Source organism: Neodothiora populina, assembly GCF_041146345.1.
Source record: "Neodothiora populina strain CPC 39397 chromosome Unknown canker_contig_11, whole genome shotgun sequence".
Classification (NCBI taxonomy): domain Eukaryota; kingdom Fungi; phylum Ascomycota; class Dothideomycetes; order Dothideales; family Dothioraceae; genus Neodothiora; species Neodothiora populina.
Window position 1 is genome coordinate 1,317,319 of NW_027191410.1, and position 26,827 is coordinate 1,344,145.

The 26,827-nt window shown below is 48.5% G+C and overlaps 10 protein-coding genes across 12 annotated transcripts; 5 read left to right on the top strand and 5 right to left on the bottom strand.

Moving 5' to 3' along the window:
• Positions 1 to 180: 180 nt before the first annotated feature.
• AAFC00_000742 (uncharacterized protein) lies at positions 181 to 1,645 on the bottom strand (the record flags this gene model as incomplete). Its single annotated transcript, XM_069347450.1, has 3 exons — positions 181 to 459; positions 513 to 1,503; positions 1,572 to 1,645. 3 exons carry the CDS (start codon positions 1,643 to 1,645, stop codon positions 181 to 183), a joined length of 1,344 nt encoding a protein of 447 aa, XP_069200618.1.
• Positions 1,646 to 2,794: 1,149 nt separating this feature from the next.
• AAFC00_000743 (uncharacterized protein) lies at positions 2,795 to 4,219 on the top strand (the record flags this gene model as incomplete). Its single annotated transcript, XM_069347452.1, has 5 exons — positions 2,795 to 2,910; positions 2,967 to 3,100; positions 3,157 to 3,575; positions 3,628 to 4,105; positions 4,167 to 4,219. 5 exons carry the CDS (start codon positions 2,795 to 2,797, stop codon positions 4,217 to 4,219), a joined length of 1,200 nt encoding a protein of 399 aa, XP_069200619.1.
• A 458-nt stretch (positions 4,220 to 4,677) lies between these two features.
• AAFC00_000744 (uncharacterized protein) lies at positions 4,678 to 6,336 on the top strand (the record flags this gene model as incomplete). Of its 2 annotated transcripts, none has more annotated exons than XM_069347454.1 (4): positions 4,678 to 4,983; positions 5,030 to 5,575; positions 5,677 to 5,983; positions 6,044 to 6,336. In XM_069347454.1, the coding sequence occupies 4 exons, from the start codon at positions 4,678 to 4,680 to the stop codon at positions 6,334 to 6,336; spliced, it is 1,452 nt and encodes a 483-aa protein (XP_069200620.1). The 2 variants fall into 2 exon arrangements, with proteins under 2 accessions (XP_069200620.1, XP_069200621.1); XM_069347453.1 differs by having other exon boundaries at positions 5,036 to 5,575.
• Positions 6,337 to 6,700: 364 nt separating this feature from the next.
• AAFC00_000745 (uncharacterized protein) lies at positions 6,701 to 7,923 on the top strand (the record flags this gene model as incomplete). Its single annotated transcript, XM_069347455.1, has 2 exons — positions 6,701 to 7,047; positions 7,095 to 7,923. The coding sequence occupies 2 exons, from the start codon at positions 6,701 to 6,703 to the stop codon at positions 7,921 to 7,923; spliced, it is 1,176 nt and encodes a 391-aa protein (XP_069200622.1).
• A 334-nt stretch (positions 7,924 to 8,257) lies between these two features.
• On the bottom strand, positions 8,258 to 9,514 carry AAFC00_000746 (uncharacterized protein; the record flags this gene model as incomplete). Its single annotated transcript, XM_069347456.1, has 5 exons — positions 8,258 to 8,309; positions 8,361 to 8,460; positions 8,510 to 8,780; positions 8,833 to 9,001; positions 9,057 to 9,514. 5 exons carry the CDS (start codon positions 9,512 to 9,514, stop codon positions 8,258 to 8,260), a joined length of 1,050 nt encoding a protein of 349 aa, XP_069200623.1.
• Positions 9,515 to 10,959: 1,445 nt separating this feature from the next.
• On the top strand, positions 10,960 to 12,682 carry AAFC00_000747 (uncharacterized protein; the record flags this gene model as incomplete). Its single annotated transcript, XM_069347457.1, has 3 exons — positions 10,960 to 11,379; positions 11,445 to 12,086; positions 12,134 to 12,682. 3 exons carry the CDS (start codon positions 10,960 to 10,962, stop codon positions 12,680 to 12,682), a joined length of 1,611 nt encoding a protein of 536 aa, XP_069200624.1.
• Positions 12,683 to 13,209: 527 nt separating this feature from the next.
• Positions 13,210 to 13,707, top strand: AAFC00_000748 (uncharacterized protein; the record flags this gene model as incomplete). The annotated part of the gene is made up of 1 exon (XM_069348409.1): positions 13,210 to 13,707. One exon carries the CDS (start codon positions 13,210 to 13,212, stop codon positions 13,705 to 13,707), a length of 498 nt encoding a protein of 165 aa, XP_069200625.1.
• Positions 13,708 to 14,023: 316 nt separating this feature from the next.
• On the bottom strand, positions 14,024 to 16,198 carry AAFC00_000749 (uncharacterized protein; the record flags this gene model as incomplete). Its single annotated transcript, XM_069347458.1, has 4 exons — positions 14,024 to 14,495; positions 14,546 to 15,192; positions 15,247 to 15,626; positions 15,679 to 16,198. 4 exons carry the CDS (start codon positions 16,196 to 16,198, stop codon positions 14,024 to 14,026), a joined length of 2,019 nt encoding a protein of 672 aa, XP_069200626.1.
• Positions 16,199 to 16,877: 679 nt separating this feature from the next.
• On the bottom strand, positions 16,878 to 18,721 carry AAFC00_000750 (uncharacterized protein; the record flags this gene model as incomplete). 2 transcript variants are annotated; one of them, XM_069347459.1, is made up of 6 exons in its annotated part: positions 16,878 to 17,626; positions 17,675 to 17,811; positions 17,861 to 18,275; positions 18,334 to 18,453; positions 18,522 to 18,587; positions 18,649 to 18,721. In XM_069347459.1, 6 exons carry the CDS (start codon positions 18,719 to 18,721, stop codon positions 16,878 to 16,880), a joined length of 1,560 nt encoding a protein of 519 aa, XP_069200627.1. The 2 variants fall into 2 exon arrangements, with proteins under 2 accessions (XP_069200627.1, XP_069200628.1); XM_069348567.1 differs by lacking the exons at positions 18,522 to 18,587; positions 18,649 to 18,721 and having other exon boundaries at positions 18,334 to 18,460.
• Positions 18,722 to 23,764: 5,043 nt separating this feature from the next.
• Positions 23,765 to 25,646, bottom strand: AAFC00_000751 (uncharacterized protein; the record flags this gene model as incomplete). The annotated part of the gene is made up of 3 exons (XM_069347460.1): positions 23,765 to 24,099; positions 24,155 to 25,222; positions 25,277 to 25,646. The coding sequence occupies 3 exons, from the start codon at positions 25,644 to 25,646 to the stop codon at positions 23,765 to 23,767; spliced, it is 1,773 nt and encodes a 590-aa protein (XP_069200629.1).
• Between the last annotated feature and the right edge of the window lie 1,181 nt (positions 25,647 to 26,827).

The following is a 26,827-nucleotide window of genomic DNA, read 5'->3' on the forward strand; positions in this document are numbered from 1 at the left end:
GTATCTAGCTTTGGAAAAGATTGTGTTCTCAGTCGATGAAACATGTCCATATTATCTATGTAAAATAGTCGTATGCGAAACAACAAATGCTTCGCAGGTGCATTGCAATACTCGTCAAATTGTTATATAACCATCAAGCAGATCCAAGAATATGTCCACCGAAGCGGCGTTGGCTACAGCTTAGTACTTGGTGAGGCTCGGGCTTCCGGCACATGGAGGGGCAGAAAACTTGGTCTCAACGAAAACCTTCTGCATGCCGTCTTCTTTCTTGTCAAACTTGTGATAGACCGTCTCGAGATCTTCGACGCGCACTCTGTGTGACACCATCTTGAGAGGGTCAATCTTGCCTTCTTGGATCATCACAAGAAGTTCCTCCCAGTATTTGTGGACAGGAGCTTGGCCGTTGCCGATGAAGCGGATGCCACGGTTCATAACAGATCCGATGTTGAAATGGTTTGTCTGTGATAAGATCAGATTAGTACCGCACCGAATATTGCACATGGATTACTTACGTATCCAACGTAGACACCAGTGATGCCAACGCTTCCGAAACCTCGCACACTCTCAATCATCTCGTTTAGAATCTCACTTGTGTCTGTCTCGAGGCCAGTAGCGATCTCTAGCTTGTGAGCCCAACTCTGAGGATATTCGCCGGCGACGCACTCGAGCGCCACATTCGGACCAACTCCTTCAACCATTTCCTTGAGCTTGCTTACGACAGTCTCACCCTTGGGAAGCTCCAGGAAGTTGATGGTCTCCACGTTGGGGTACATCTCCTTGACCCTGTCGAGACGCCAATTGCAGTCAATCACAATGACTCGTTTAGCACCGTTGATGTAGCAAAAGTCGATGCACATCTGTCCGATGGGGCCAGCACCCCAGATGGCAACGACGTCGCCCTCCTTGACACCGGTGTCAACCACGCAGTTCCAGCTCGTGCAGATGACATCGGACAGGTAGAGACCCTTCTCGTCGGGAACATCGTCGGGTAGTTTGAGCAAGTTGACGTCGCCAAAGGGAATCCGCGTGTATTCCGACTGACCTCCGGCAAATCCTCCGGTGAAATGCGAGTATCCAAAGAAGCCAGCGGTGTTGCCTCCGTACATGCCTCGCTCAATGGTGTTGGCATTGGTCCTGCAGCATTGAGAAGACAGCTTCTGCTTGCAGTAAATGCAGTCACCACACGCAATCTGGAAACTCGCCACGACTCTGTCTCCCTTCTTCAGATTGGTGACGCCCGTTCCGACTTCGTCGACTATACCGCAGAACTCATGACCGAGGATATCGCCCTTTTGCATCTCTACAACAGAACCGTGGAGGAGATGGAGATCACTTCCACAGACGGTGCTACCCGTAATCTTGAGGATAACATCACGGTCCTCGATGAGGATGGGCTTCGGAACGTCAATGACTTTGACGTTGTTCTTGCCCTGGAACGTCAAGGCCTTCATCATCACACTGGTATCTCCATACTTGTTGTTGTTGAGAGCTGGATTCGTAACACTGTTGATACAACCATCATCAGCAAATGTCATCAATACTGCTGCTTCTCAGCTCCCGATCGAACGCACTCTTGTATCGTAACGGCATTGTCTCCGTGGCCAATGGCCTGCTCAACCTTGAAAGCTGCCTGTGACATTGCCATGTTTGCGAGCGTAGTGGGTGACTTGATGTGGAGGGATGTTGTAAGAATATGCTTCACTAGTAAGGTATAATAATCAAAGGATGAGACCTTCCTTATTTCTCATTAGAATGTTCCCAAACTTTATACCCTTTTCGAAAAAGGAATGTTGTACCATCGTAGCTGGTACTACTAAAACACCCGCGACCCTCCGTTTCAGACATTAAAAGTGTATACGTCAGGCTGAGCAAATGTGTTAATCCTACGTCATCCAGCGCTCATTAGCGTCGTCAAAATCACGGCACAAATGCGCCAACAAAGACCCGCCATGGTAGAGTATGAGTACATCTACACAATGCCTCCTACGCGAGGCGTTTGTGTAACTAGGTAGTCCGTTGGACATGAGTCGAGCGCAGTCTGTTGGATATAAGCCGAGCGAAGTCCGTTGAACGTGAGCCGAGCGAAGTCCGACACCCACCCGGAATCCTCGTTATCAGCAGCTTGTACAAGTATAGGACTTTCGTAGTGGAAAACTGAGCCATATTGTGATGTCAGGGGCTGCGGCTTCTGAAATCCACTGTGAACGGTATTTGTGATTTTGTCCAGATGCCTTCTCCATGCAAGAGAGACGGTGCTGTGGAGGACGACCCAAAGAGCTTCCTGCAGATAGATGAAAGAAGATGCGTAAGCTTGGCAACGTTCCCCGCGGTCGGCGCCTCACTTCTCCGTGCCCCTCATCGACCCCTTGCCTTACCTTACCTCGTGAGGCATCCCTTGGCCTGCAAGAACCCCCCAGATAGCGTTTTGCACTCGCACCATTGCTCTCATCAGTGTTTCTGAGTTGCTCGTATCAAAAAATTATCAAGAAGCTATCAAGAAGTTGAGTATCAGAATGGTGTCAGTAGCACAAGTACCTTAGATGGCAAAGAACATTCTTGTCTCAAGGTAGCAGCATTTGTTGGATTAAAGTAAGGCATCCGGCGCACGTCCCGAACAGGCAGGTAGAGTAATGTCACTTGGCCGGAGTGGCTACAGCTCGTGTTCGGGCAACGTTTGGCCATGGTTGCATGATCAAGAAAAAGGTGTATCCAATAGCTCACGTCTTTCAGTCGTGATACTAATGCTCTAGTCCTCCATTAACACGGAAAATAGTAATCATCCATCAAGGTAGTCATGGATAGCTCTTTCGACGTAGTTGCTACTAGGAAGCAATTCCCCGCGCTCGACAAGAGCCAAATTTACTTTGACAACGCTGGTGGTAGTCAAGTACTTGGTCAAGTTGCTGAAGCGTACGTACTCGAGATATTAAGAACATCAGTGACAAGCGTGGTTGACCATGTACAAGCATCTCGAACTATCTGTTGTCTTCTAACGTACAGCTCGGTGCTTCATATCCCGTAGCACAACAGTCGACAGACCTTTTTGTGAAGGGCAAAGCAGCAGCTGCTACATATGTCAATGCATCACCTGCTGAAGTCGGTAAGATGGCTAAGGTGATACTTGGACAGGATGATTATTTCTGACGCGACACGTAGTGCTGGGACCTTCCACCACGCAACTTTTCCGGAATCTCTCATTAGCATTGTGGGAGCATCTGACTCCTGGCTCTGAGATTATCTTGTCTAAACTTGATCATGAGGCAAATGTCGCATCGTGGTTGCAGCTTGCCTCTTGGAGAGATCTCACCGTCAAGTGGTGGGGTTCGCCTGACAAGCACAACCCTCAGCTTGACTGCGAGGTACTTAAGACTTTACTGACTGACAAGACCAAGCTGGTAGCATGTACCCATACCAGTAACATCCTGGGAACCATCAGTCCCATCAAGCAGATTGCCGAGACTGTCCATACCATCCCAGGCGCACTTTTATGCGTCGATGGTGTGGCCTACGCTCCGCACAGGCAGATTGATGTCGAAGATCTCGGAGTCGACTTTTATTCGTTCTCGTGGTACAAAGTAAGTATCGTAGCTCACGTGCCTCTCGTCCCCACTTGACGAATCAATCCAGGTGTACGGGCCTCACATAGCCATGATGTATGCGAAGCAATCGAGCCAGTCTTATCTTCGAACACTCGGTCATTATTTCAAGGGTACAAACAACCTTGAGGATCTGCTTGGCCTTGCAGCTGCGAACTATGAGCTGACATCTTCCGTACCGGTTGTTTGTCAGTATCTCAGTCAGATACCTTGGAACAGCATTGCAAAACACGAAGAGACCATCCAAGGTTTTCTCCTTGACTATCTCAGATCCAAGGATGCTGTACAGATCTATGGCGAACCTACCGCTGATGCCAGCAAGCGTGTACCAGTCATCAGCTTCACGGTCAAAGGCAGAAGCAGCAGAAGCGTTGTTGAAGAAATCGAATCCACGAGTAACTTTGGATTTAGATGGGGTTCTTTCTATAGCAACAGATTGGTTCAGGAAGTTATGGGTTTGGATCCGGTGGATGGAGTGATAAGAATAAGTCTTGTTCACTATAACAAAGGTAAGCTCAATCCCACGAACGCGTATTAGACCGGTGGAAATAATGGCTAACGTGGAGACAGCGGACGAGGTCAAGAGCTTCGTTCGAGTTCTGGACGAGGTCCTGGGCGCTTAATGTACGTCAAAGTTATCTGCTTGTCCTTAGAGGAGGGTACGCTATCTCAAGTATGTGTATGTAAGGTAATCAGAATAAACTTTTGGATAAGCAGTCCAGATCATGGAGAAAATCACAAACACCAAATACCGAATACAACACCCGACAATGTTCACGTACGTGAGCCAACGCTTGCCTCTTGGCTCAGCGATAATCTTCAGTCTGCTCACTGGATATCAATGGTCACAAGAGTCGGATGTGATATTGAGTTTGACGCTAACACAAACTCTACTTTACCCCACGACCGAGGTTCAATGACGGGAGTCAATGTTACGCGGGGGCTGGCCCAAGAGTCTGGGGTTACTGGCAGAGTAGAGGAGGAGAAGGACCACCTCATCTGGGGTAGGTAAGTCTATAAAGGTTGGATCCTCTGCATGGTCAATATATAAACATATCTGTCAACACTCATTACTAACAACATGTCTCCTTCCAAGGTATCAACCGTGCAATTTGACTCATTCTCGAACATTGTCGACGGGCAATGCCGTAGCGGCAAGTCCTTCCATCAAGGAATTAATCCGTCCAGTGGCGAGAAGCTGTGGGATGTTCCAATTGCCACCCAGCAAGATGTGGACGATGCCGTCCGTTCTGCAGAGAAAGCCTTTGTTTCCTGGAGCCAGACTACACTTGCACATAGAAAGGACCTCCTGCAAAAGTTCTGTGATCTCTACATGAGCCACAACGATGAGATGACCGATCTGTTGTGTAAAGAGACTGGCAAGCCGGTGAGTCAGACATTGAAGCGGGAGTCAAGCACCCATCTCTGACAAGAACCAGCGTCAATTTGCAAGCTTTGAGGTCCAGGGTGTCAGCATGTGGTTCTCTCATCACTTGACGCTCGAGATCCCACAAGAAAGGGTTGAGGACGACGACAAGATCTTGACGACTCGTTACACCCCTCTTGGTGTAGTTGGTGCCATATGTCCTTGGAACTTTCCCCTTATCCTTTCTTTCGGAAAGATTATTCCAGCGATCCTTACCGGTTGCACCATCATTGTCAAGCCATCGCCCTTTACGCCATACAGTGCCCTCAAGGCAATTGAGCTTGCCCAAGAGATCTTTCCCCCCGGCGTACTCCAAGCTCTTGGTGGAGACGATAAGTTGGGTCCCATGATGACTGCTCATCCTGGTATCGCCAAGATCAGTTTCACTGGATCTATTGCCACGGGTAAGAAGATCATGGAGGCCTGCTCGAAGACATTGAAGCGTGTCACCCTTGAACTTGGAGGCAACGACGCGTCTATTGTGCTTCCTGATGTAGACATCGAGAAGACCGCCCCAGAACTTGTTATGGGAGCTTTCCAGAACTCCGGCCAGGTATTTACTCTTCAATTGCAACATATGCATGCTGCAACAACAATTTATGCGCCCAATTTTGGATCGCGCACAACGGTACGAGATGCTAATATTCATATCAGGTCTGTGTCGCGACTAAGAGGATCTACATCCACGAGAAAATCTACAAGCCAATGTTAGAGGCTATGGCAAAGGCCGCCGCTAATCTGAAAGTCGGCTCTCCGGACGAGGAAGGCGTCATGCTCGGTCCAATCCAGAACTCCATGCAATACGAGCGTGTCAAAACTTTCTTCGCGGACTCGAAGGAGAAGGGCTACAAATTCGCCACGGGAGATCCAGACGTTGCCACCGGCAAGGGGTACTTCATTCAGCCCACGATTATCGACAATCCACCTAACGATAGCAAAATCATTGCCGAGGAACCATTCGGTAGGATACGCTCCATCTCTGCGGTTCGACCCTAGAAGCGATTACTAATATTTTCACTAGGTCCAATTGTGCCGACACAGCCATGGTCGGACGAAGAGGAAGTTATCGCTCGCGCAAATGGCACCAACACCGGCCTGGGCGCATGCGTGTGGAGTAAGGATGTAGAAGCAGCCGAGAAAATCGCAATGAGACTTCAAGCCGGCAGTGTCTTTGTCAATAGTTGGGAGAAGCCGACTCCTCAAGCAGTGTTCGGAGGACACAAGGAGAGCGGCATTGGAGGTGAATGGGGTACGCAGGGGCTTCTGGCTTACTGCAACCCTCACGTCATTCATACCTATAAGAGCAAGATGTAGGGATGACTCGAGGACGATGTAGCGCAAATTTAACCCGATATGCAGTCACTGATTAAATAGAATCGAGCGATCAATTTCAAATGAACCATGCTGTTCATGTCTTATACCACGTCACGATGCGCTTTCATGCACACGAGACGAATGCGAGGCGTCAAGGCCAAGAGTATTGGTCTGTGCTTCTGCATCCTTCAATCCTTCGATCCTGCCAACTATTGTTCAAGGTAACGCTATCTTATATATTTCACAATGATCGACTCCAAGCTATGGTACAAGTACCTGTATCTTGATTGGTCGATGAAGAAAGGTACAGATGTCCATTGAAGACGGATTCTTTGATTGAATTCTTTATTTTCACCCATTGAAAATGAAACACTATCTCACCGTAGCGGTGCTACTGCTGGCGTCAACTTACGGGACGTACGCCCTTTTCGGATTCGGCTATAAGAATGGACTACTGGCGCTGGTACAGGAGCAACTCAAGTCTGGTCATGTTGCAGACGGTGTCGCGGCCGAGGTCACTTCTCCGACAGGCATTGCGTCGGCAGACGAGCAATTAGCTGGATTGCTGACCTTCTTCTGGCCTGTGCTAGACGGCAGTAGACCAGATGTATCCCTTCACTGCCTGTACTTCGGAGGTCAATGTATTGCGATGTGGACCATCACAGCGATTGAGGGTCTTCGTGCCGGTAACAGAGGTCGCATGGTCGCATGGTGAGTACTGCCGAGTTGTTGCAATTGCCATTTGCTAAGCTCTGCAGCACAACAATATACGGGTTATTGTTCCAGACGATAGGAATCGCGGTCGCAGCGCCACTTTATCTGGTCCTGCATCTAGCCACCTCTCCTACTGCCACCAATCCCATGGTCGCAAATTCACAGGTAAACTCGAACGAGTTGCAAGCTCTGCCATTTAGTACGATCACTGGGTTTATCATCCCATCGATATTCATGTCCCTGCACGCGCCAAGCTACTTGACCTGGGACATGAAGGCTTATGCAATCTTGCTTTGGCAGTTCTTTCCTTTGTGGTGCTACCTTTCGCAATGGGTCTGGAAACGCCTCTTCACTATCAGATCTGTTGGACCAAGGTCCCATCATCTCGATCCCGACAGGAACTTGATGGAAGTGCGAAATATGAGAAAAGTATACTTCTTCGCCGTCGCATGCACAGCTATCATACACATCGGCGTATGGTCTGTCTCTGTTGCGGCTTTCATGTTTCCTTCTTCGTTCGCCGAAGGACTAGCTCCCAGTCTAGTACCCTCAAGACTTTTCGTCCCGACTGGTCCGTGGTCAAGTGTCAAGGCCGATTCAATTGCCACCGGAGCCCATTGGCTTTTGCAATGGGACCTCGTGATAAGCAGCTCCGCATATCTGCTATGGGCCTGTTATATGGCATTTAACACCAAAGCAAAGACGGAAAACATCCATGGGTATTTCCAAGATGCGTTTGCGATGCTTTTGAAAGTATCTCTCCTAGGTCTGGCTGGAGCTGCGGCCTATACTATCTGGGAGAGGGACGAGCTAGTTTATAGCGAAAACCCACGACAAAGGACATACGAACAAGCTAGTCGTAAGACGCTGTAGTGGTTCTTGTGAAAGCTCCCAAAGGAATACAACAACGTATGTCTATGAGAGTAAGCTATGAGGCTCTGTGTTAGATGACAGCATTGTCTCTGGCTTCGTTGCTAGAGACTCGTCAAGTATCATGCCGTCTTCGCATATGCGAGGCCGCTACATGATAAGTAGCTCATCGGCATAGATTTTCCACACGGATGTGCTATATTTTGTCCAAGTAGATTGCCAGACCACGCTGTCACTGAAATAATGCAGATCGTACGAAGCCAAGGAGATACAGATAAGTTTCAAGTCGAATGCCTGAGTCCCCGATTGTATCAAAACTCCGATCCGTCTGCTGGGATCATAGTCGTGCTGCGCGCTTGAGTAGATCGACAGCCTCTTTTGCCATTCCCCTATATCTGGTATCAGTGATCAGCACACGAATGTGTCGACAAAACACTTACCATGACGCCTGATAGCCTGCCCCGCCAGCACCGTAGTTGTGAATCACAAGATTACTGCGATACTGCTGTCGCTCTAACCTCGCACCGCCTTTCCTACTTGCTACAGTGTGTCAGTATAGTCTTAAGTCATGGCGGTTAAGAACGCATACGTCTTAATCCCACCGCGTGTGAAATGACTTTTAGATCTTCCGGCTTCCCCAATTCAGGAGCCAGTGCGCAACATCGCCGTTTGATGTCTTCCGCGAACCCGAGATCTACTTTGCCATCCCAAACATTATCCAATCGACATCCTCCAAGAATGACGCCTCCATGTGGACCACGTGGGAAGATGTATGTTGTATCTTTGTCAACCCGACGAGGCGATCTGAAATACATCCTGTCGAGATTTCTGGGGGGATTTTCTACGAGCATGACTTGGCCCTGATTGTGGTCAGCAAATTTACCCTACATAGTAACAGCGGGTCGTACGCACTCGGGTCGGGTAGACATTTTTGTCTTCTACTCCTTTCAAAGAGTAAGAACCAAGACCAGTACAATTGAAATAGGCCGTCGCTCCAGGATAAGCTCGAAAGAGATCCTCGATGCTGTCAAACATAGCACGATGTATCGCTATCCCGCTGGCAAGGACTTGCGATTGTAGCCTTATCAGGACGTCAGAAGGGCGAAAGGCGATGTGACTGCGCATTCGCTACTCACCATGGTAGATACACTTGAGTATCGATGACGAAGGTATCTAATTCGTAACCAAATGCGACTCCCGAAGGAAGATCTCTACTCGGGATCATTCTGAGGCCCCCTACAAGGCTCTCATACCATATCTTCTTAGTCTTAACACTGAGCACACCTGCATCCTCAATCGGATTGTCGTAAACAGCGTATATCTCCATGTTCCTGACGCCTGTCTTGCTCGTATCATTGGCCAGATGTTTCAAACGTTCATACGTTACAGCATCCCAATCTTCCTGCCGACCGTTATCCGTAGCTACGGACAGCCAGTTTGCGCCTGCCCATGGTGAGGCATATTCAGGATGGCGGTCGCCTGGTAAGAATTTCGCAACCAATGTGATCTTGGCATCTGGATATCTTTTGTGCAGCTCTAAGGCGGTCGTGAGACCAACTACACCGGCCCCTAGAATGACATAAGATCCTGACATGCTAATGTGCGAGACGCGAATGCCTTATGGTACAGTCTGCGAGCGCGATAAGGAAATGTGAAAGATAAATAGACGAGTAGCGAGATCCACAATAGCAGCCGAGCTGCCATGCCAAGAACGTCGGGCCGGTTCTGGTACTTGTACAGCGACACCCGGTCTTCTTCGCTGCTTTCCCAACATCAGAATATGGCTTTGGATCTCGTAGAAGATACCAAACTACGCTCGAGCTACTGACTCGGACAGAATCATGATCGCATAAGATGATGGTTAGATTAGCCAGGAAAGTCAGCATGGACAGCCAAATTAGCGCCACGGGAGTGTTACAGGCCAACCTTGAGCTGATAGGCCAAAATTGTAACATGAATCTTCAAGATTTGTAGAGAATCTAGACAAGGGAGGCACGCGGCTCAGCATCTGCCACTACCAGACGCGAAGGACCTAGAAGTGAATGCTATGTTTTTATCACCTGCTCACTATTCACAGTACTATTTCCAGTCTTTTCCAATCTACCCACTGTATGCAGGGTAAGGTAGTTAAATGATAGGTTAGCATCAGCTGAAGCCGAGTGGACCCTGAACGTCGCAAGTGAGATATCTTAGCCATACGGGATCACGATGAGCTCCTTATCTTGTCGCAGATATGCAAGGGGGGCGTCTACCATCGCACAGTAGTTCGCATCGCTGCGACACTAATATATTGCCAGCAAACCGCTGTGGATACACCGCGATTGACAGTGGCAGACTCGATGTGTTTCAGGACGGGAGTATACCTTGAGGTAGGTAGGCAAAATTGCCAAGACCAAGGCCGCGGCAGCTGTTCTACTGTTTAAGACGTCCGAAAGCGTACAAACACAATATCGAACTTGCCTTGCTTGACTGTCTTGCCATCTCGATGTTTCCACAATATTGCCATACCCCTGTACTGCACTTCTCCACGCACAGGTCATGCGGGCCACCTCTCTTCAGATGGGTGGGCAGTTGGAATGTCGGGTGACATTGACCACCGATTCCATGTTTCTGGGTTTCATATCGAGAAACTCTTTGTGATTGGCGGTCGATCTGCATAGATAAGTTTGTTATCAATTAACCGTCGTTGAGTGGATGTCCTGAGCTCCCAATGTTACATTTGGACCAGGCTGATATGGCACTTACCCTGCATAGAGTAGGATCTTCATATCGTATCTATCAAATCACGCCTTGGCACAGTACCTATTCAGCTCCTTCTGATAAGACCTTTGCCAACCAATCTCTCCAGCTCGCGTGGATACAATATGCATGCATGGGTCGTGATGTGGGTAGCATGTGGCGTTCTAGACACCGTCCAGCCGAAGACATATTTAGATAGGTCGCACGCCTCGAGAAGCACTTGCAGTTCTGTCCTGCTTCTTCGAATGTTCTGCGCCCGCTAGACCCCATCATTCCTCAAGCAGACGACAACAAGTTGCCATGAGCGATTTCGAGAAAAAGACGTCTCCGAACGTCGATGAAAGTCATGACAATGGCTCACCAGTGCCGGGTGAGATCTACACAGATCAAGACCATGGCGCCGATTCGGAGCTTCATAGGAACCTGAGCACCAGGCATATAACGATGATAGCTCTAGGTAGTAGTATTGGTATGGGTCTATGGCTCGGAAGTGGTACCTCATTGCAGAATGGTGGCCCGGCGGGTATCTTCATAGGATATCTGCTTTCTGGATCTATGATCTGGGCCGTCAGTCATTCCATAGGAGAGATGGCCATCATGTATCCTCTACCTTCTGCATTTGTGCAATGGAGTTCAAAGTTCATTGACCCCGCTGCTGGATTTGCTTTGGGCTGGGCCTATTGGTTTTCCTACTGGATTACGATCGCGAACGAATTACAAGTCAGATCCCATGCCCACTCATTCCGCTTCATTCCGCTATGATACTGACAATGGCTATGCTGTAGGGAGTGGTGACAGTGCTTTCGTTCTGGACTACGGCTGTGCCCACTGCGGCCTGGATTACCATCTTCTGGGTCGTCATCATTTGTATCAACGTTGTCGGCGTCAAGTTCTTCGGCGAAGTAGAAGTCACTGCATCACTAATAAAGTTCGGCTGGATCTTCGTTGTCATCATCTCCTCCATCGTGGTCTCGGCTGGAGGCGCCAAGTCAGAGGCAATAGGTTTCAGATACTGGAACAGCATGCCCTTCACGAATGGTTTCAAAGGATTCCTCAGCGTGCTGCCTACTTGCATTTTCGCTATGAGCGGTAGTGAGAACGCTGGTTTGGTCGCTGCAGAGACAGCTAACCCTCGTAAATCGGTGCCCAGAGCTGTAGGGAGTATTTGGCTGCGTTTGTCGCTGTTCTACATCCTCGGTTCTTTGATGATCACGATCACCGTATCCCCAAAGGACCCGAACCTGTTTGGAGGATCGGGTACAAACGCATCCCCCTTCGTCATCGCTTACCGCAATTCTGGTCTCAGTCCTTTGGCTCATATCATGAATGCCATCATCTTCATATCGGTTCTATCGACTGGTTCTATTTCTGGATACGCTGGTTCCCGGACATTGGTAGGCTTGGCTCAGATTGGCATGGCGCCCAAGGTAAGCTATTTCTTCTTTAATCGCGAATTGCCTACTGACTGGACCAGTTCTTCCAGAAAGCGGACAAGAGTGGCCGTCCTTGGTACGGTCTCTTCATTACTCTTCTCATTGGAGGAGGTCTTGCCTACCTCAATGTCAGCAACACTGGCTCCGAAGTCTTTACGTGGTTTTCTAACTTGACGTCGCTGTTCACTCTCTTTGGATGGGGTATGATTTGCCTGTCACACTTACGCATGAGACATGCATGGAAAGTGCAAGGTCGTCCTGCGGAAGATTTACCTTGGAGATCCTGGACCTATCCCTGGGGCGCATACTGGGGCCTTTTCTGGTGCTGCTTGCTTCTCGTAGTCGAGTTCTATCTTGCTGTCTGGCCACTCGGCGACAGCCCCTCCGCGAAGAACTTCTTCGCAAACTACGTCTCAGTACCAGCGATCCTCGTCTTGTATATTGGTGCCAAGTGCTACTACGGAGGCCGCCGCTGGGTTGATACGGCCACCATCGACTTGGACGCAAGCCGAAGGTGGTATAAGGAAGAAGACCACGAGAAGAGCAGTGGAAATATCGTGAAGAAAATCGTTGAAGGGATCTGGTCTTGAGTTTGTTCGGCGGTTCATTAATGGGCTTCTTTACCGCACATACTTACGGGATTGATACTACGAAAATTACAGGGCCGTGTCCTGCGACAGTGAATCATGTTTTACTTGTACTTCGTTGTTAAGTTTCATGATACAGTATGTTGATTTAAGAGTCTTGGATCAGGACCAGCTCTTCCATACCCTCAGTGTAGATCTCCCAAGAATCGGAACCTTTCTCATGCAGGAATATAGCTTTTGTGGAGTTACCGCTACTCATAATGGCTCACCATCCGTGCCGTTATAGCTCTCGTGATCAATAAGGCTCTTATCACTTTAGAAGCATAGAATCCGGTCAATATGACGCAGCTACACATTTCGTGTAGGGATCAGGCCGTAGACGGCCCATATGGCGCGGGGTAAGGTGATTATCTGACCATGGTCATGGACTCGTTAAGCAGTGTAGCATTCCTAGATATCATATACAATACATGAAACCCCTGTCTGATGGGTAAATCGGTGTGACTCTCGACTCAAGATCCGTCGTCAAAATGGTAGCTGCAAATTTGACGACACTTTACAGGACGTTGATCACTGCGTCTCACATCCTCCATTATAACGAGACCGACGTGCAAGATCTCCTTGTCCGCAACATTCCCTTGGGGGCAGCTCTTGCTGATGTACTCGCGGGCACGACTACTCAGGATAATGTGACGAACCCCGCACACTCGACCGTCTTGCTAAGTAACCACGGGTTTACCACTTGCTCACAGAGTATCGAGCTTGCTGTGATGCAAGCTATGTATGTGCAAACAAATGCTGTTATACAAGCTTCCGCACTCGCCTTACGTAACGCATACCTCGGCTCCCAAGGCAGCGCATTGGCTTACTTAAGTCCAAAAGAGGCTTCAGACTCTTGGGCAACCATGGCAGGGACAGTCGATAGGCCGTGGAATATGTCGATGCATGAGGTTCAATCCTCAAACCTCTACGTTAACAGACTTGATCCAAACCAGACCGCGGCGGCTGCACCGGATTATGTTCTTTGACAGCTTACCTGGTATGATTACTCGCTCCAAATGCTATAAGGAATGGGGCTGTTTCCAACAACACATACTGGACCACTCTGATCTGAAGGGAAATCGAGTATCGTCTCTCTAACCAGGAGTATATAACGAAGGTTATGATATTGTAATAAGATGAGAACTCTTTCCAATATGAACACAAGTACATAAACAATGTCCCCAACGCCACTTTAGGATCAAAGTGCAACATAAGTCCAGCTGATGTACACAAGACTTACGCAAAGATATGACAGCCATTCGCTTCCAAGATGAAAGTCCACCAAGATATTTCAGTCGACTTTTAACCAATGTGTATGCGCCATAATTCCCTAGGCGCGCCCGGGGTAAAACCCGTACGCGTATGCATCATGCTGATATTATCACTCAATACCAGATCGCCAGCAACCCACTTATGATAGTAGCACACTCGTCGATCGTAGAGCAGTGAGTCCATGATGTTGGTCAATCTCACGCTCTCCTCACTACCGATATCATCGATAACGACTGTGGTCGGATCGAAGCGTGTTCGACTGGATGGCCATGGCTCGTGGTATCTCAGACAAGGTTGTTTTGTTGTCGGATGCGGGACTACCAGCTTCAGTCCTTGGATTGTGCTATTGTCAAAGGCTGTGGTAGATACTGTCCAGGTAAGGTGTTCAAGCTGATCCAACGGGTGTGAATCTGGCAGATGCTCGAACAGGAGACGAGAAGAGGCGAGAAGAGTATCACCGCAATTCTCAGGCGATGGCGTTGCAACAGTAAACCACTGAAACCTAAATGGAATGTCAGCCGTGTCTTTCTCCATATCATCAGAAATACCCACTGTGGAGGTTGAGGAACTAGACGCTCTTTGCCATCACTGTTCTTTACAGAGATCGTTTTGAACAGCCCATCGAAATGCATGGGCATTGGCTCAGCACTCAAGACATTGTTGAGGCCACCACTCTCGGTGCCTGCGTCCTTTACCACAAGAACCTCGCCAAATTTCCACGGCATCACGGCCCCAATCTCGCGAGCTTTGCGTACGAACAGGTCTCTATCTGTTGAATCCTGAAAGCCGCGGAAGACCAATGGTGAATTCAGCTCAGCCAATCCCCTAGCCTTTTGCATGTCGATATCTGCCATTGATAGATTTTGGCCATTGCTCGGAGTGATCAAAAGCCCGCATGGGTGTGTTGGAGCTATATCAACCTTGACGTCGTCCCAATCGTACAGATCGGATACCTTACGATAATGCGATTGCCTGCCATCGACGACAACGAGTTCATAGGAGACATCGCCAGAGAAGACGTCTTGGTGCGCAAACCGCCAGGATCCATCTAGTTCTTGAGCACAGGTGCAATGCCATGGTGTCGTGTATGCTGCGTGTCTTGACAGCAATGACACGGGAAGTTTTGATAGTTGCTCTGAGACATGTATCGACAAACGAATTGATGATGGAAATGCCTTTTCAATAGCGTTTGCGAAAGCCTAGATCATATGGGTCAATGAAGTGATACGTGTTGTCAATAGTGTCGCACTTACTGCGCCTCTTACGATCATCCGTTTGGCTACGGTCTCGTTCATCTTCTTGACCTTGCTCTTGCTGAGACCTTGCCTCGAAGGCTCATACTTGAGATCTGTGGCGAGAAACTTGATATATCCTCGATATGTCAGAAGCGTGTTGATCTGTTCCTTCAATGCAACATCAACATCGAATCCCTTCGGTAAGTGTTGTTGTAGCAGCTGGTCTCTGTACCACTGCGCATTCTCCAGATACTCTGTCAGAGTGGTGGGCTCTGGACATTCATCAGAGACCAGACTACTTAGTCTGGCGAACGATATATGCTGGCAATTACGGCTTGCAAGCTCTCGCAAAGATGATCCGTAATGCCAAACATCCGTGTCAGATACGCCAAGGATGTCTGTGACGGTGATAAGAATCGATCACTACAATTGAAGGCGGCTGTTACTCACCATTGTACACGAGACCATCTGATACAATGCTCAAGGTGGTGTCGGGATAGACTTCCCGAATCTGACTACAGAGGCCATCGAGTCTGGCAAGTGCCAACTCTTCGCCTTTGTCTGGCAAAGCTCCTAAAACTTTGTCGATCCTGTTAGGTGACTTGAATGGAAAAGCAGGTAAGATGAAGTGCAAGTGCTTCTTGTCCTGCACCACTCTTTTTATAGATGTTTTCAGTCTGAATGAGCTGGCCTTAGGAGATCTTTTTATTACGGTCGCTGGCGAGTAGGATTTCAAAATGCCAAATACTCGTTCAGAGATTATTCGATCCGCCTCACTCAGGCCTGGCGGCTCAGGGATATCGAGATATCGGTCCTCGGTGTTGGAGAAGCAGTTGCCGCCATCGGGTTGTGACAGCGGTGAACCTAGCGAAGTTGATCTTGAGTATTCCGAAAGCTCACTGATCGCGGACACTCTGTCTGACTCAGGAGAGCTGTGCTGATCAACAAGAATTGAGGTTGGTGACGACATATTGATGGGAAGTAGTTCGGTTCAATAGTGACGCAGACAGAAGAGTCTAAGGAAATTATTTGTCTGACTGGATCTAAGCACAAGGTAGGCAGAAACAGGTGGTAGAACAAATGTTATATGTGCGGTACATCTCAATAAGACTTTGGACACGAGGCCCATGGTTCGGTAACACTGCGGGCTCGATACACTGGTTCTTTGAGGCACTGCATGTAGCGGAAAACCCCCGCTCGAGGGTCTTAATGGTGATTTGTGAGCTGTGGTATAGAGCATCGAACCCTAGATCGTGACAAAGCTCTCGCATATGAGCCGTCAGGTCACCTAACACCACCTAGTTGCATAGAGTCTTACTAGCGGCGAGCTGAGGCCAGGGTTCCACACCACAACTGAATAGGCACAACTTGCGACCATGTGGGGATCACGGAGTTCATAGTTCATATTTTACATGAATCTAACTTGTAGCTCAGATTCATATACCGCGGAAGCGATATTCTCGGATCAGTCAACGTTTGTGATTTTAGTGCTGCCGCTTTACTTACTCGCCGGACGCCTATCTCAGATGCTCGATTCGCCACAAATTATGCAATGCAGTTGGAGGAACGTTACATTGGACAAGAAAATCTAGTAGTAAATGGCCACAGTGAATAAACGTGACTTTTCCAAATACAATCTATCGAGGTTTCTAATTTGAAGTCCCAGCATTGATTGTTGGATCATTGCTGAAGCGATTGAAGTAAGAAGTGGCGTCATGACCAGCGTATCCAATGTAAAAGTCTGGGCGCATTATCACGACCGCGTCCTCGGGGAAGGGATGTTCTGTTGTCAAGGTCGCAGGAGTGGAGGTGGTAACGTTCCATTTCTCTCCGTCCCTTGTGACAGTCCATATGTCGATACGATCTTCTAGCCAGGATGGTACAGAAATCCTCATCTTGCCACTGTTGAAGATAAGGAAGCGGCCGTATCTTGCAATTTCGTATAGCCTCAATAGGACTACGTTACTCTTCAGAAACGAGATGTCGGGGAATCGGCTCCCAGCTTGGAAGGACCCTGCACAGCTTTCCATGGTCGATAGAACATTCGGAGCGTATTTGACGCCCATTCCCGTGATATTGGCAGCCTTTTGCTCTACAATTGTAACGTACTCCTGGGCAGTCCGTAAAGTGCTTCGTACGAGCTTTCCGGCGACTTCCACAACTGTTTCGGCAGCCTTTCGTCGCTCGATATCATAGGAACAAAGTAACTTCTGGCCTAAAGCCTCCGCGTAGCTTGTACAGCGAATAGCGAGTGCGAGGCGCCATACCAGACCAAATGCATCTGCAACGCCGGTATTGAGACCTTGGCCGCCATTGACGGCGTGGATATGACTGGCATCGCCAGCTAAGATAATCTTAGATAACGGAGACGTGAAGGAAGCAGCGACTCGTTCTTGCACTATAAAAGGTCAGCGAAAAGAGTCATAGCCATGTATACCTTACACACCATCGTATGTACTGAACCATTCAGTCTTGGAAAATTCAACATTAAATGGTGCCATATGTTTACGTATGGACTTCTCGGACTTTTCTTGTGTAACTTCACCTTCCAAGAGGATATAAAATCGAGCCATCCCGCGCTCTCTGTATAGAAGGTAAGCATCGTTACGCCAGAATTGATGGTACTGCTCACCTAGGGATCCACGACACTCTCGATTGTCCATTGTGTTCAAAACTAATGATCTCGTTACAGACTGGAAAATCCGTTTTGATGAAAGTGTCCAGCACCGCCCAACGCATGTTTGGCATGTCTCCTCGGAATTCGATGCCTAACTGCTTTCGAATCTGGGATTGACCCCCGTCGGCGGCGATCAGATACTTGGAATACATGGTCTCTCCACCAACTGTGACTTTTACTTCTCGGTCCGACTCTGACACTTTTGATACTTCAGTCTCGTAGAGGACATCGATGTCGAGATGCTTCACGAGTGCTCTCTCAACGTCTGCTTGACCAATCATCAGGAACTCTTTGTACGCCGAATCGGCTATGCTTGTCCACCATCGATTGTTACGACTTTGGAATTCGCCATCCTTGAATACTGAACTCGCTAGAGTGGCGTTGGATGTAAGTCTCCAAAAGTTCCTAGGTGTGAAAGATGAACCTACTGTTGCAGAGCAGACCCTTTGGACGCAAATCTCCGAGTACACCAACAATCTCGAGCACTTGCTGTGTGCGTGCATTGAGAGCATCTGCGCGGCCGGCTTCTAATGGGCCGGGTCTTCGTTCTGACATGCAGCATCAGCTTCCAAGCAGATTGAGCCCCCCGGCGCTGTATACTTGCCACGATACTTACCGAAGATCTTTACAGTGAGGCCCAATTGCCGAGCAAGAAGAGCGCAACATAGTCCAGTTGGTCCAGCTAATGAGACGCATGAGATTCAAGTTGTGCTGCAGTTGTTGATCATTGGTCTGTGACTAACCTCCGACTATTATTACATCCGTCTCGCACCTCTGTGGCTGACACTGTTCAAGGTCGTTGATCCCACTTGCCATTGTTGGTGTCTTCGGATTGTCAATGTCTGCGTCTTGTGTTCTAATGCTAGTTGACAGCCTGGAGCTGGATCACAACTTCGGAAAGGATTTTTATTTCCCTCCACATGCCATGTCATGTCAGCCATTTCCGGCGAATCGACCTCGCTCTGTCCACACGTGCTTGATCAGCTTGTAGATTTTAACAATGATTTCTCATCGTACGATTGATACCATCAAACGCCGTTGTATGCCTTTACGAGACCTAGCGGTTTCGAAACTTTGTAGAATCCACATCTGATATTACTGGGCTCTTGGCAAAAATCGGATGGCGTGACTTAGTAATATCCTTTCATGTGTATACACTTGCCGTACAGTAGCTCCAGACAGCTCCACTTCTGTATACTCGGAATTGCGTATGACAGAGAAATGGAAACTTGTCGCACGATTGCGGTCCAGAGCTACGCCAGAAAGCCAAGGTGCTATGACTTACGTACCTGCCCAGCATGATGTAGTCACATAGATCAGATTAGATATACAATCAATATACAATGTAAATGATGACTGATTTAGATCCGAGGTCCCGTATGTAGTAGGTCACACTATCCGTGATACTAGTGGTACTGATATATGTCTTTTGCTTACTTATAGAGTAGCGGCTCGCTTAGAGTAGGCGGCTGGCAGACTTTATTGGCATCATACATCGAGCCTGTGCATGGCTGCCTGTAATGTACATATCTGGACTCGTCAGGACACTACTGTGGCGTACACGTACGTCGTCGGCTAGTATGCCTGTGTTGCTATAACCACGTGCAGTCCTGGTTTTGTGGAGCCATGAACGACGAGAGAGTCGCTGTATCTGGAAATAGCAGTTGTGTGCCTCTGTGCAGAGTACCTATACTCCAGGTTAAATCTTGTATCTTTTTAATCAAAATAAGAAATCAGGTCACTATACCGCGGCTCGCTCGGGTCCGGACGTTCTGAATTCTCAGCACGCGCTTGGAACCACAGTATACAGTACCACACACACCACTAATTATATAAGTACTTAGTAAATGTCGGGAAATTTGTCAGATCGACATGCGATACAAAGCTCTTCCGATGTAGTACACCGAGGACGACGGTGATACGACAAACGTTCCACTGACTTAGTAAGGTATGTCCAGGATCAAGGAACTATCTGACCTCGTGGGAGTCTTCGTCAGGGTATCTACACTACATTGCACAAGTTTAGTGATCGGAGCTCCGCACCGAGCGCACATCCAATGTCACCTTGTAAAATGCTCTTCCCATATATATGTAACGTAGCGCCTGCCGATCAGCAGGTGCGATCACCTTTTGCGTTTCCTGCAGTGCTGCCTCTCATACTGTACTTGCCTGATCAACTGTAGCTGTAGACCTATGCTTACCCTTTGCCTTATTGCCTACTCCTACAGTAGCCCACAATATCGCGTTGCACTCAGCGCAGGAAATCTGCGAGATGTAGGACAAGATTGCTACCAGTCATGTCCTAGATGATGACGTCTTCCGCAGTCCGTATCACCCATGCCGAGTTGTTGTTGTCTATGGCCAACCACCCCATATCCTGCTACGTGCTGTTGGCCGAAATCCTAACATAAGGCTAGATGAAGTCAACAAACTAAAAACCTTTCTTGTATTGCACCAAGGTGTGATGAATCCTCGTAGGACGTATGCCACAACATGTTGATTATACACGTCATATAGAACGACTCATACAGACTATGAAAGTGTTGTAACATCAAGCTGCGATAATGTTATCAGGATGTCTAGATGCAACACTACAATCACGTTCGGCGAGATTCTTATCTTCGCGACTATCTTAGAAGACTGAACTCATATATAAGCCATAATGTAATTTTGTTCCATACATACCTGTCTAGCCATGCGTAATTGAGCAATAGACACGACTACCGGCAGGATCGCGACATGTATCCCAAGCTGGGATGGACCGGACTCATCAGTCTGTTATCCTCTTTCTCAATCGATACGTTGCACGAAAACATCATGGCATACAGGACTGATTTGCGAGAAAGTCGACCCTCGGCTTGTTGGATTGCCAACTGTCCCATTCAATATCACTGGGTTGGGTGTGTTTGACGCGTCAAAAGTGAAATTTATACATGTGGATCCTTTGTACGCAAACTCAGTAAATAGCGAAGGAGAAACCCTCATTCCACCAAAATTGATTGACTTTGCACATACCTTTGCAGAGGATCTACTGTCCAAACACCACATCGACGCTCGAGTTACTGAGCGTAGCCGGGGAGGCCTTGATTCCATCTTTCTCACTCTTGGCGACGATGCAGACTACCTCGATGCCGCTGGGAGACCTAGCGCAGAAGGATACGCACTCCACGTCGATCATATAGGAGTGACAATATCTGGTGCAAGTCCCCTCGGTGTTTGGTGGGGAACACGCACATTTTTGCAGCAAGTGACACTAGGCAACGGAAGATTACCTCTCGGCACAGGACATGATACTCCCGGGTGGAGGACACGAGGAATGATGCTTGATATTGGACGGCATTACTATCCGCCTGACTTCATCACTGAGTTATGCACTTATATGTCTTACTTCAAACAAAATACCTTCCATCTCCACTTGAGCGACAATCTTTATAACAACTTGGATGTGTACACAAGAGAAGAGAGTCTGGCACTCTATGCGCGATTCAGGCTTTGGAGCGATTCAGCAACCGTGGACCGGCTGAACAAGCATAGGAACGAGTCCTATACCCGACAGAAATTTGATTCTATACAGCGCAGCTGCGCGCGAAGAGGAGTGACAGTGATCCCTGAGATCGAAGCTCCAGGCCATGCTCTTGTTCTCACTCAGTGGAAGCCGCAGCTTGGTCTTAGCGATTTGAGTCTCCTGAATGTCTCATATCCAGACACCATCCCCACTATGCAGTCAATATGGAGGACTTTTGTTGACTGGTTCCATTGCAAGACAGTCCATATCGGTGCTGACGAATATACCGCCTCTCCTACGGACTACACTAGCTTTGTCAACACAATGGATAGATATATCACCAGTATATCTGGAAAGCATATTCGAATCTGGGGCGCTTTTACACCCAATGTCACGAATGGCTATCCGGACCATGGCGTTTCTATCCAACACTGGGCTGCATTTGAGGCAAATCCATATACGGCTTTCATCCAACAGAACTATTCGGTAGTCAATTCGGACGATTGGATGTACTGTGTTGCGAAATATTCTGGCAGTTATCCTCAAGTATTGGAACCTGCCAAAGCTTTCTCGATTCCAAGTGGGGGACCTTGGTACCCATATGTTTTCGACACCAAAAATTCTTCGAACAATCCGGCGCCGTCCGATCGAAGGATCCTTGGAGCGGTCGCTGCTCTCTGGAACGACTACGGACCCTCAACAACAACGTACTTAGAAGCATACTACACTTGGAGGCGAGGTCTACCTGCTGTTGCTGATAGACAATGGCGAGGCGATATCAGTGAGGACGAGTACTATCGCATCTTCGCTAAGCTCCATGCAGATATCCCTGGCCAGAACTTGCATCGGACCGTGGCCTCCAAGTCCTCGACGATCCTAAGGTATAAGTGGAACGGTACAAGAAATGCTACTGGGCCCGACCTGACTGTGTACGATCTATCTGGCAATGGCTACAATGCTATCGCATCATGCCCAATCAACGAGAATGGAACATTACCCTTGAATGTTTCTTGTCACTTGACGACTCCACTCAATTCCGAGGGTAGGAATTATACCATGACAATCATGCTCAGAATTAGTGAGATGTCCGAGGACAGGAACACGCCTGCACGATTGCTCAGTGGGCGGGATTCTGTACTATACATAAGCCCTACTGTGGGACTCAAGTCCAGCAATGGATGGCTGTATGCCACTGATCAACATATACCTGTCAATACATGGACTACACTTGTTGTCAGCGGAAGGAATAACGAGACGTATATCCAGATCGGAGAAGCAAAGGAAGTTCAAGTCACTACAACGGTTAATGTCAATAGTGAGACGAACGAAACCAGCCCAATAGCCATTGAGGCTCCATTAGAACGTTTTGGCGGCGATGGCTGTGGATTCTCCGGAGAGCTGAACTTCTTCGAACTTTTAAGTACATAGACGATGTTTGAAGAGCATGATGTAACCGAAGGCAATCTGTTGTGGTTATGGATGTCTTCGTGTGACATGAAATCTTTAGAGAGCTCGGCCTCTCCTGCAAGCATGTCCAGACTGTATCAATCGATTTGTTGTTGACAAGGCCTGGTGCTAGTGCGGTTACATTGCGATACCTGTTCATATACCCCAATACTGAAGGCGTACCGTACCGGCACGTAGCGGAGACGACATCTTCTGTATCACTGTCGGCTTGAGATGTTGATCAACGCCCTGTAATGGGAGAGCCGCAGACCACTCCGCTAGGTACCACACGTATAGATAAGCTCAGTATTACCGTATATTGAATGGGTCCGGGTGAGTCATGGCATGACATGCACGATGTGGCAGTCCATTAGCTGTCACTGTAACTATACTACTGCACTGCGATGCCGCGGCCTGAGTGCGTTGCCAAGGAAGGACGTAAAGAAAGGCAATATCCCATTGTTGGTCAGACTACGGAAGTTTAAAACAGTACCTGCATTGGACTCCGAGCTCAAATGACGGTGAAAGCTTCATCGCTCCTTATACCTTAGCAGTTGGATCTAGAGATCATCGCGTAAACTGTTGATTGACTCGTAATGATAGTCATCGCGCTCGCCTTCATCTCAGGTAGAACCAGTATGGGGTTGCAGGTCCCTCGAGCAAATCGTTACGAGAGGGCCATAGAGTAGCGTGACAAGAGCTTCTTCTTTGAGTGCGCGCAGATGAAGCCAAATTGCACCCGAATTTATTACAAGTGATAACATACAAAGAGAATAACAAGAATACGCGCATGTAGCGATTCGAATCAGATAAAACTAGAAATTTTCGGGGCCTCTAAGCACGTACAATACACGTTCAAGTAAGAAGTTGTACATCATGCAAAAGCAGCACTACAAGAGTCGTTCGGCTCACGCGACGACAGCACCTTTCTCAACAGTCTTGGCTCTTCCCTCGACAATACCTTCGAGTCCAGCGACCTCCTGGCTACTGTTGCGTCCACTATCAGATCCGTTGCTCGCAACACCATCTAGTTCAGCGTCGGCACGCCAGAAGTCTTTCTTGCCTCTGGCAAGACGCCTGATCCAAGGAGGCAGGAGACCACCTTCAACCTTGTAGGTCCAGGCCTCGGAGTCTGCCTTGCCGTAAGGAATGATGCGACCACCTGTTGCCTTCTCGATGATGAAGGGGACACCATTGAGAAGAATGTAGGTGCAAATTCCAGCAATAAGTCCGTAAGCAATGGCTGTAAGATTGGTCAGCATATCGCATCAATGTCTTGGTCTTGCACGTAGACTTACAGTAGGTGAATGGCATGACCATGAGCGTGATGAATGCCGGGATAGCATCGCCTGGGTACATCCAATTGATCTCCAGCACGGCCTTCATCATCATCGAACCGATGAGGATCAGAGTTCCACCCGTTGCCCAAGGAGGGATAGATGCAAAGATCGGCGCAAAGAATATAGCGATAAAGAAGCACAAACCGGTAGTGATGGCTGTGAGTCCAGTTCTGCCACCTTCTTGGATACCGGCACCAGACTCGATGAACGCAGTGACGGGAGAAAGACCGAAGAGACTACCGATGACAATACTGAAAGCGTCAACAAGGTAGGCAGTTGCTGAGCCCTCGAAGTCCTGTGTGCGCTTGTCGAGGAAACCTGCATAACGTGCCATGGAGTAGAGTGTTCCTGTGCAGTCAAAGATGTCGACATAGAGGAATGTGATGAATGCGAGACCGAAAGAGCCGGGGGCATCACCGAGAGAGAAATCCAGCACATTCAGGGTATGTTTGATCGGGTGAAACGTTACTACTTTCTTGAAAAAATCGAAAGACGAGTTTCCGAGATCAGTGTAAGGAAAGTATGTCAGGTTTGTTGTTCGAGGCCAAGAGATGATACTCGTGAGAGCGATACCATAGATGATCGCACCTTTGACGCGATACATCATGAGGATGGCGATGAGAATACCTCCAGTGAATATGCCAAGCCATGTAGTCGGGTTGCGTAGCTTATCCGAATTGGGGCATGCTCCAGTATCGACGTCTCTCATGCTAGGGTGGCAGCCTGCTAGTTCGAGGGGAGTGGACTGGGCACCAACTGTGATACCAATTCCGGAGTCGTACGTGCATCCAATTAGAGCAAGATAAAGACCGATGCCTACACCAGTCGCTAACTTGATACATGAAGGGACGGATCGTGCAAGCCATTGTCGAAGACCGAGGATAGTTAGGGCGACAAAAACAAAACCTTCTACAAAGACTGCAGTCAAAGCAGTTCTGTAAGGGACAGGACCAGTACCATGGTAGCCAACGACAGTATAAGTGAAATAGGCATTCACACCTAGACCAGGAGCAAGAGCGATGGGCACTACATGATGGTCAGCTTCCGAGTCGTGCATAGCTATACGTCAGCCCGACTTACAATTTGCAAAAAGACCCATGCACACGGTGGATAAAGCAGCGATGGCAGCAGTAGCTGTGACCAGATCACGCTGCACCTCCTGCACACACTGCAGGTACGCAGGATCAACGTCACAGACGGGATCTTCAGCCAGACCCGGGCAGACGCAGGTGCCACCGGTCTGGGACACCATGTTGGAGTTGACAGAGATAATGTAGGCCATGGCGAAGAACGTCGCCAAGCCAGCGCGAATCTCGGTAAAAAATAGAGAGCCCTTCCTCTCAGACTTGTGACCTGAACCTTCGAGCTGGAAGCGTCTGCCTATGAAGGACTTTGCCACAGCCACATTGATCCTGTGGAAGGCATTATCGACGGTTTCTCCGAACCCCATCTTGCGGGCAGCTGGGACTGTCTCTACCGGGAGATGATGAGATGTGTTGATGAGCACGAATGCTGATGGAAAGGTCACAGCGCACAAAATGATATTGCGACCAGGAAGGAAAGCCGTATATAAACGCCGTGGTGTCGTTCGCTAGTTTCACGGAGATGCCCGAATCTAGAACACAAGATCTTCTGCAGACTGAAGATACCGCAGCTACGTCCTGATAAACGAAGGACATTTCGAGAACGATTGTTCAATTGAATTGCATTTTCGCCGACAGGCCAAGCCACCAATCCCTTCTACCAAGAAAAGCCAAGTGATAAGGAACCTTGGCCAGACAACCGTCGCGAAAACAAATGTCAAACGTAAGCGCTGGACGTGACCGCTCTGACAGGATTATTCATGGCAGTTGCATGCTGCGCTATTCGTCTCTAGAGTAGTTGGAAAGAAGCCCACATGGATGCATACTTCATGATATAGAAAGATTCAAGGAACTTTAGCGTGCATGACACTGACCGCTAAGAAATGTGGTATGGGGGATTTGCAGTGAAGCACGTTAGGCCCATCGGGGTCCCCGCCAAGGCAGCCTCAATCTTGGCACAATCCCACGTTTTCGTCGTCGTGCACCCCAGATTGGCATGTGCTAAGGTACCGATATCTTTTGTGACTGCTCGTCTAGGCATGCTCCCATCGGAAGACTGCTTATCTCGACCGACTGATACACACGCGAAGATGTTGATGCGGAGGTGACCAGCGGCGAAATCCTAAAAGTTGCTGGGGATGTGATTTGGACACGAGTAAGGAATCGCAGGTGAGATTCTTGGAATCAGATTCCTACATACAGCGAACCAGACCCTGACCCAATTTCGAGCCTGCTTCGAGGGCCGCGTGCGCGAAGAATTCAGTATCGTGAGTAGAAGATGTGTGGACCAGTGATTGTCCATTGTATGACAGACATAGATAGCTAAGGCTGGGAATGACTGCTCGTGTCTTCTAATCGCGCGCCTTCACTTCCCTTACGTCCGCAACGCACGTAAGGTGCTATGTCTTGCAATGATCTATTGATGTTTACAGCTATTACCTCGTGTGAGAGTTATGTAGCAAGGACGATGTGTAGTATACCGGCACGCATTGGTGTGACACAGGCACATCCAATTATTTCGAGCCTATTACCTATGCCGCCAAGTATA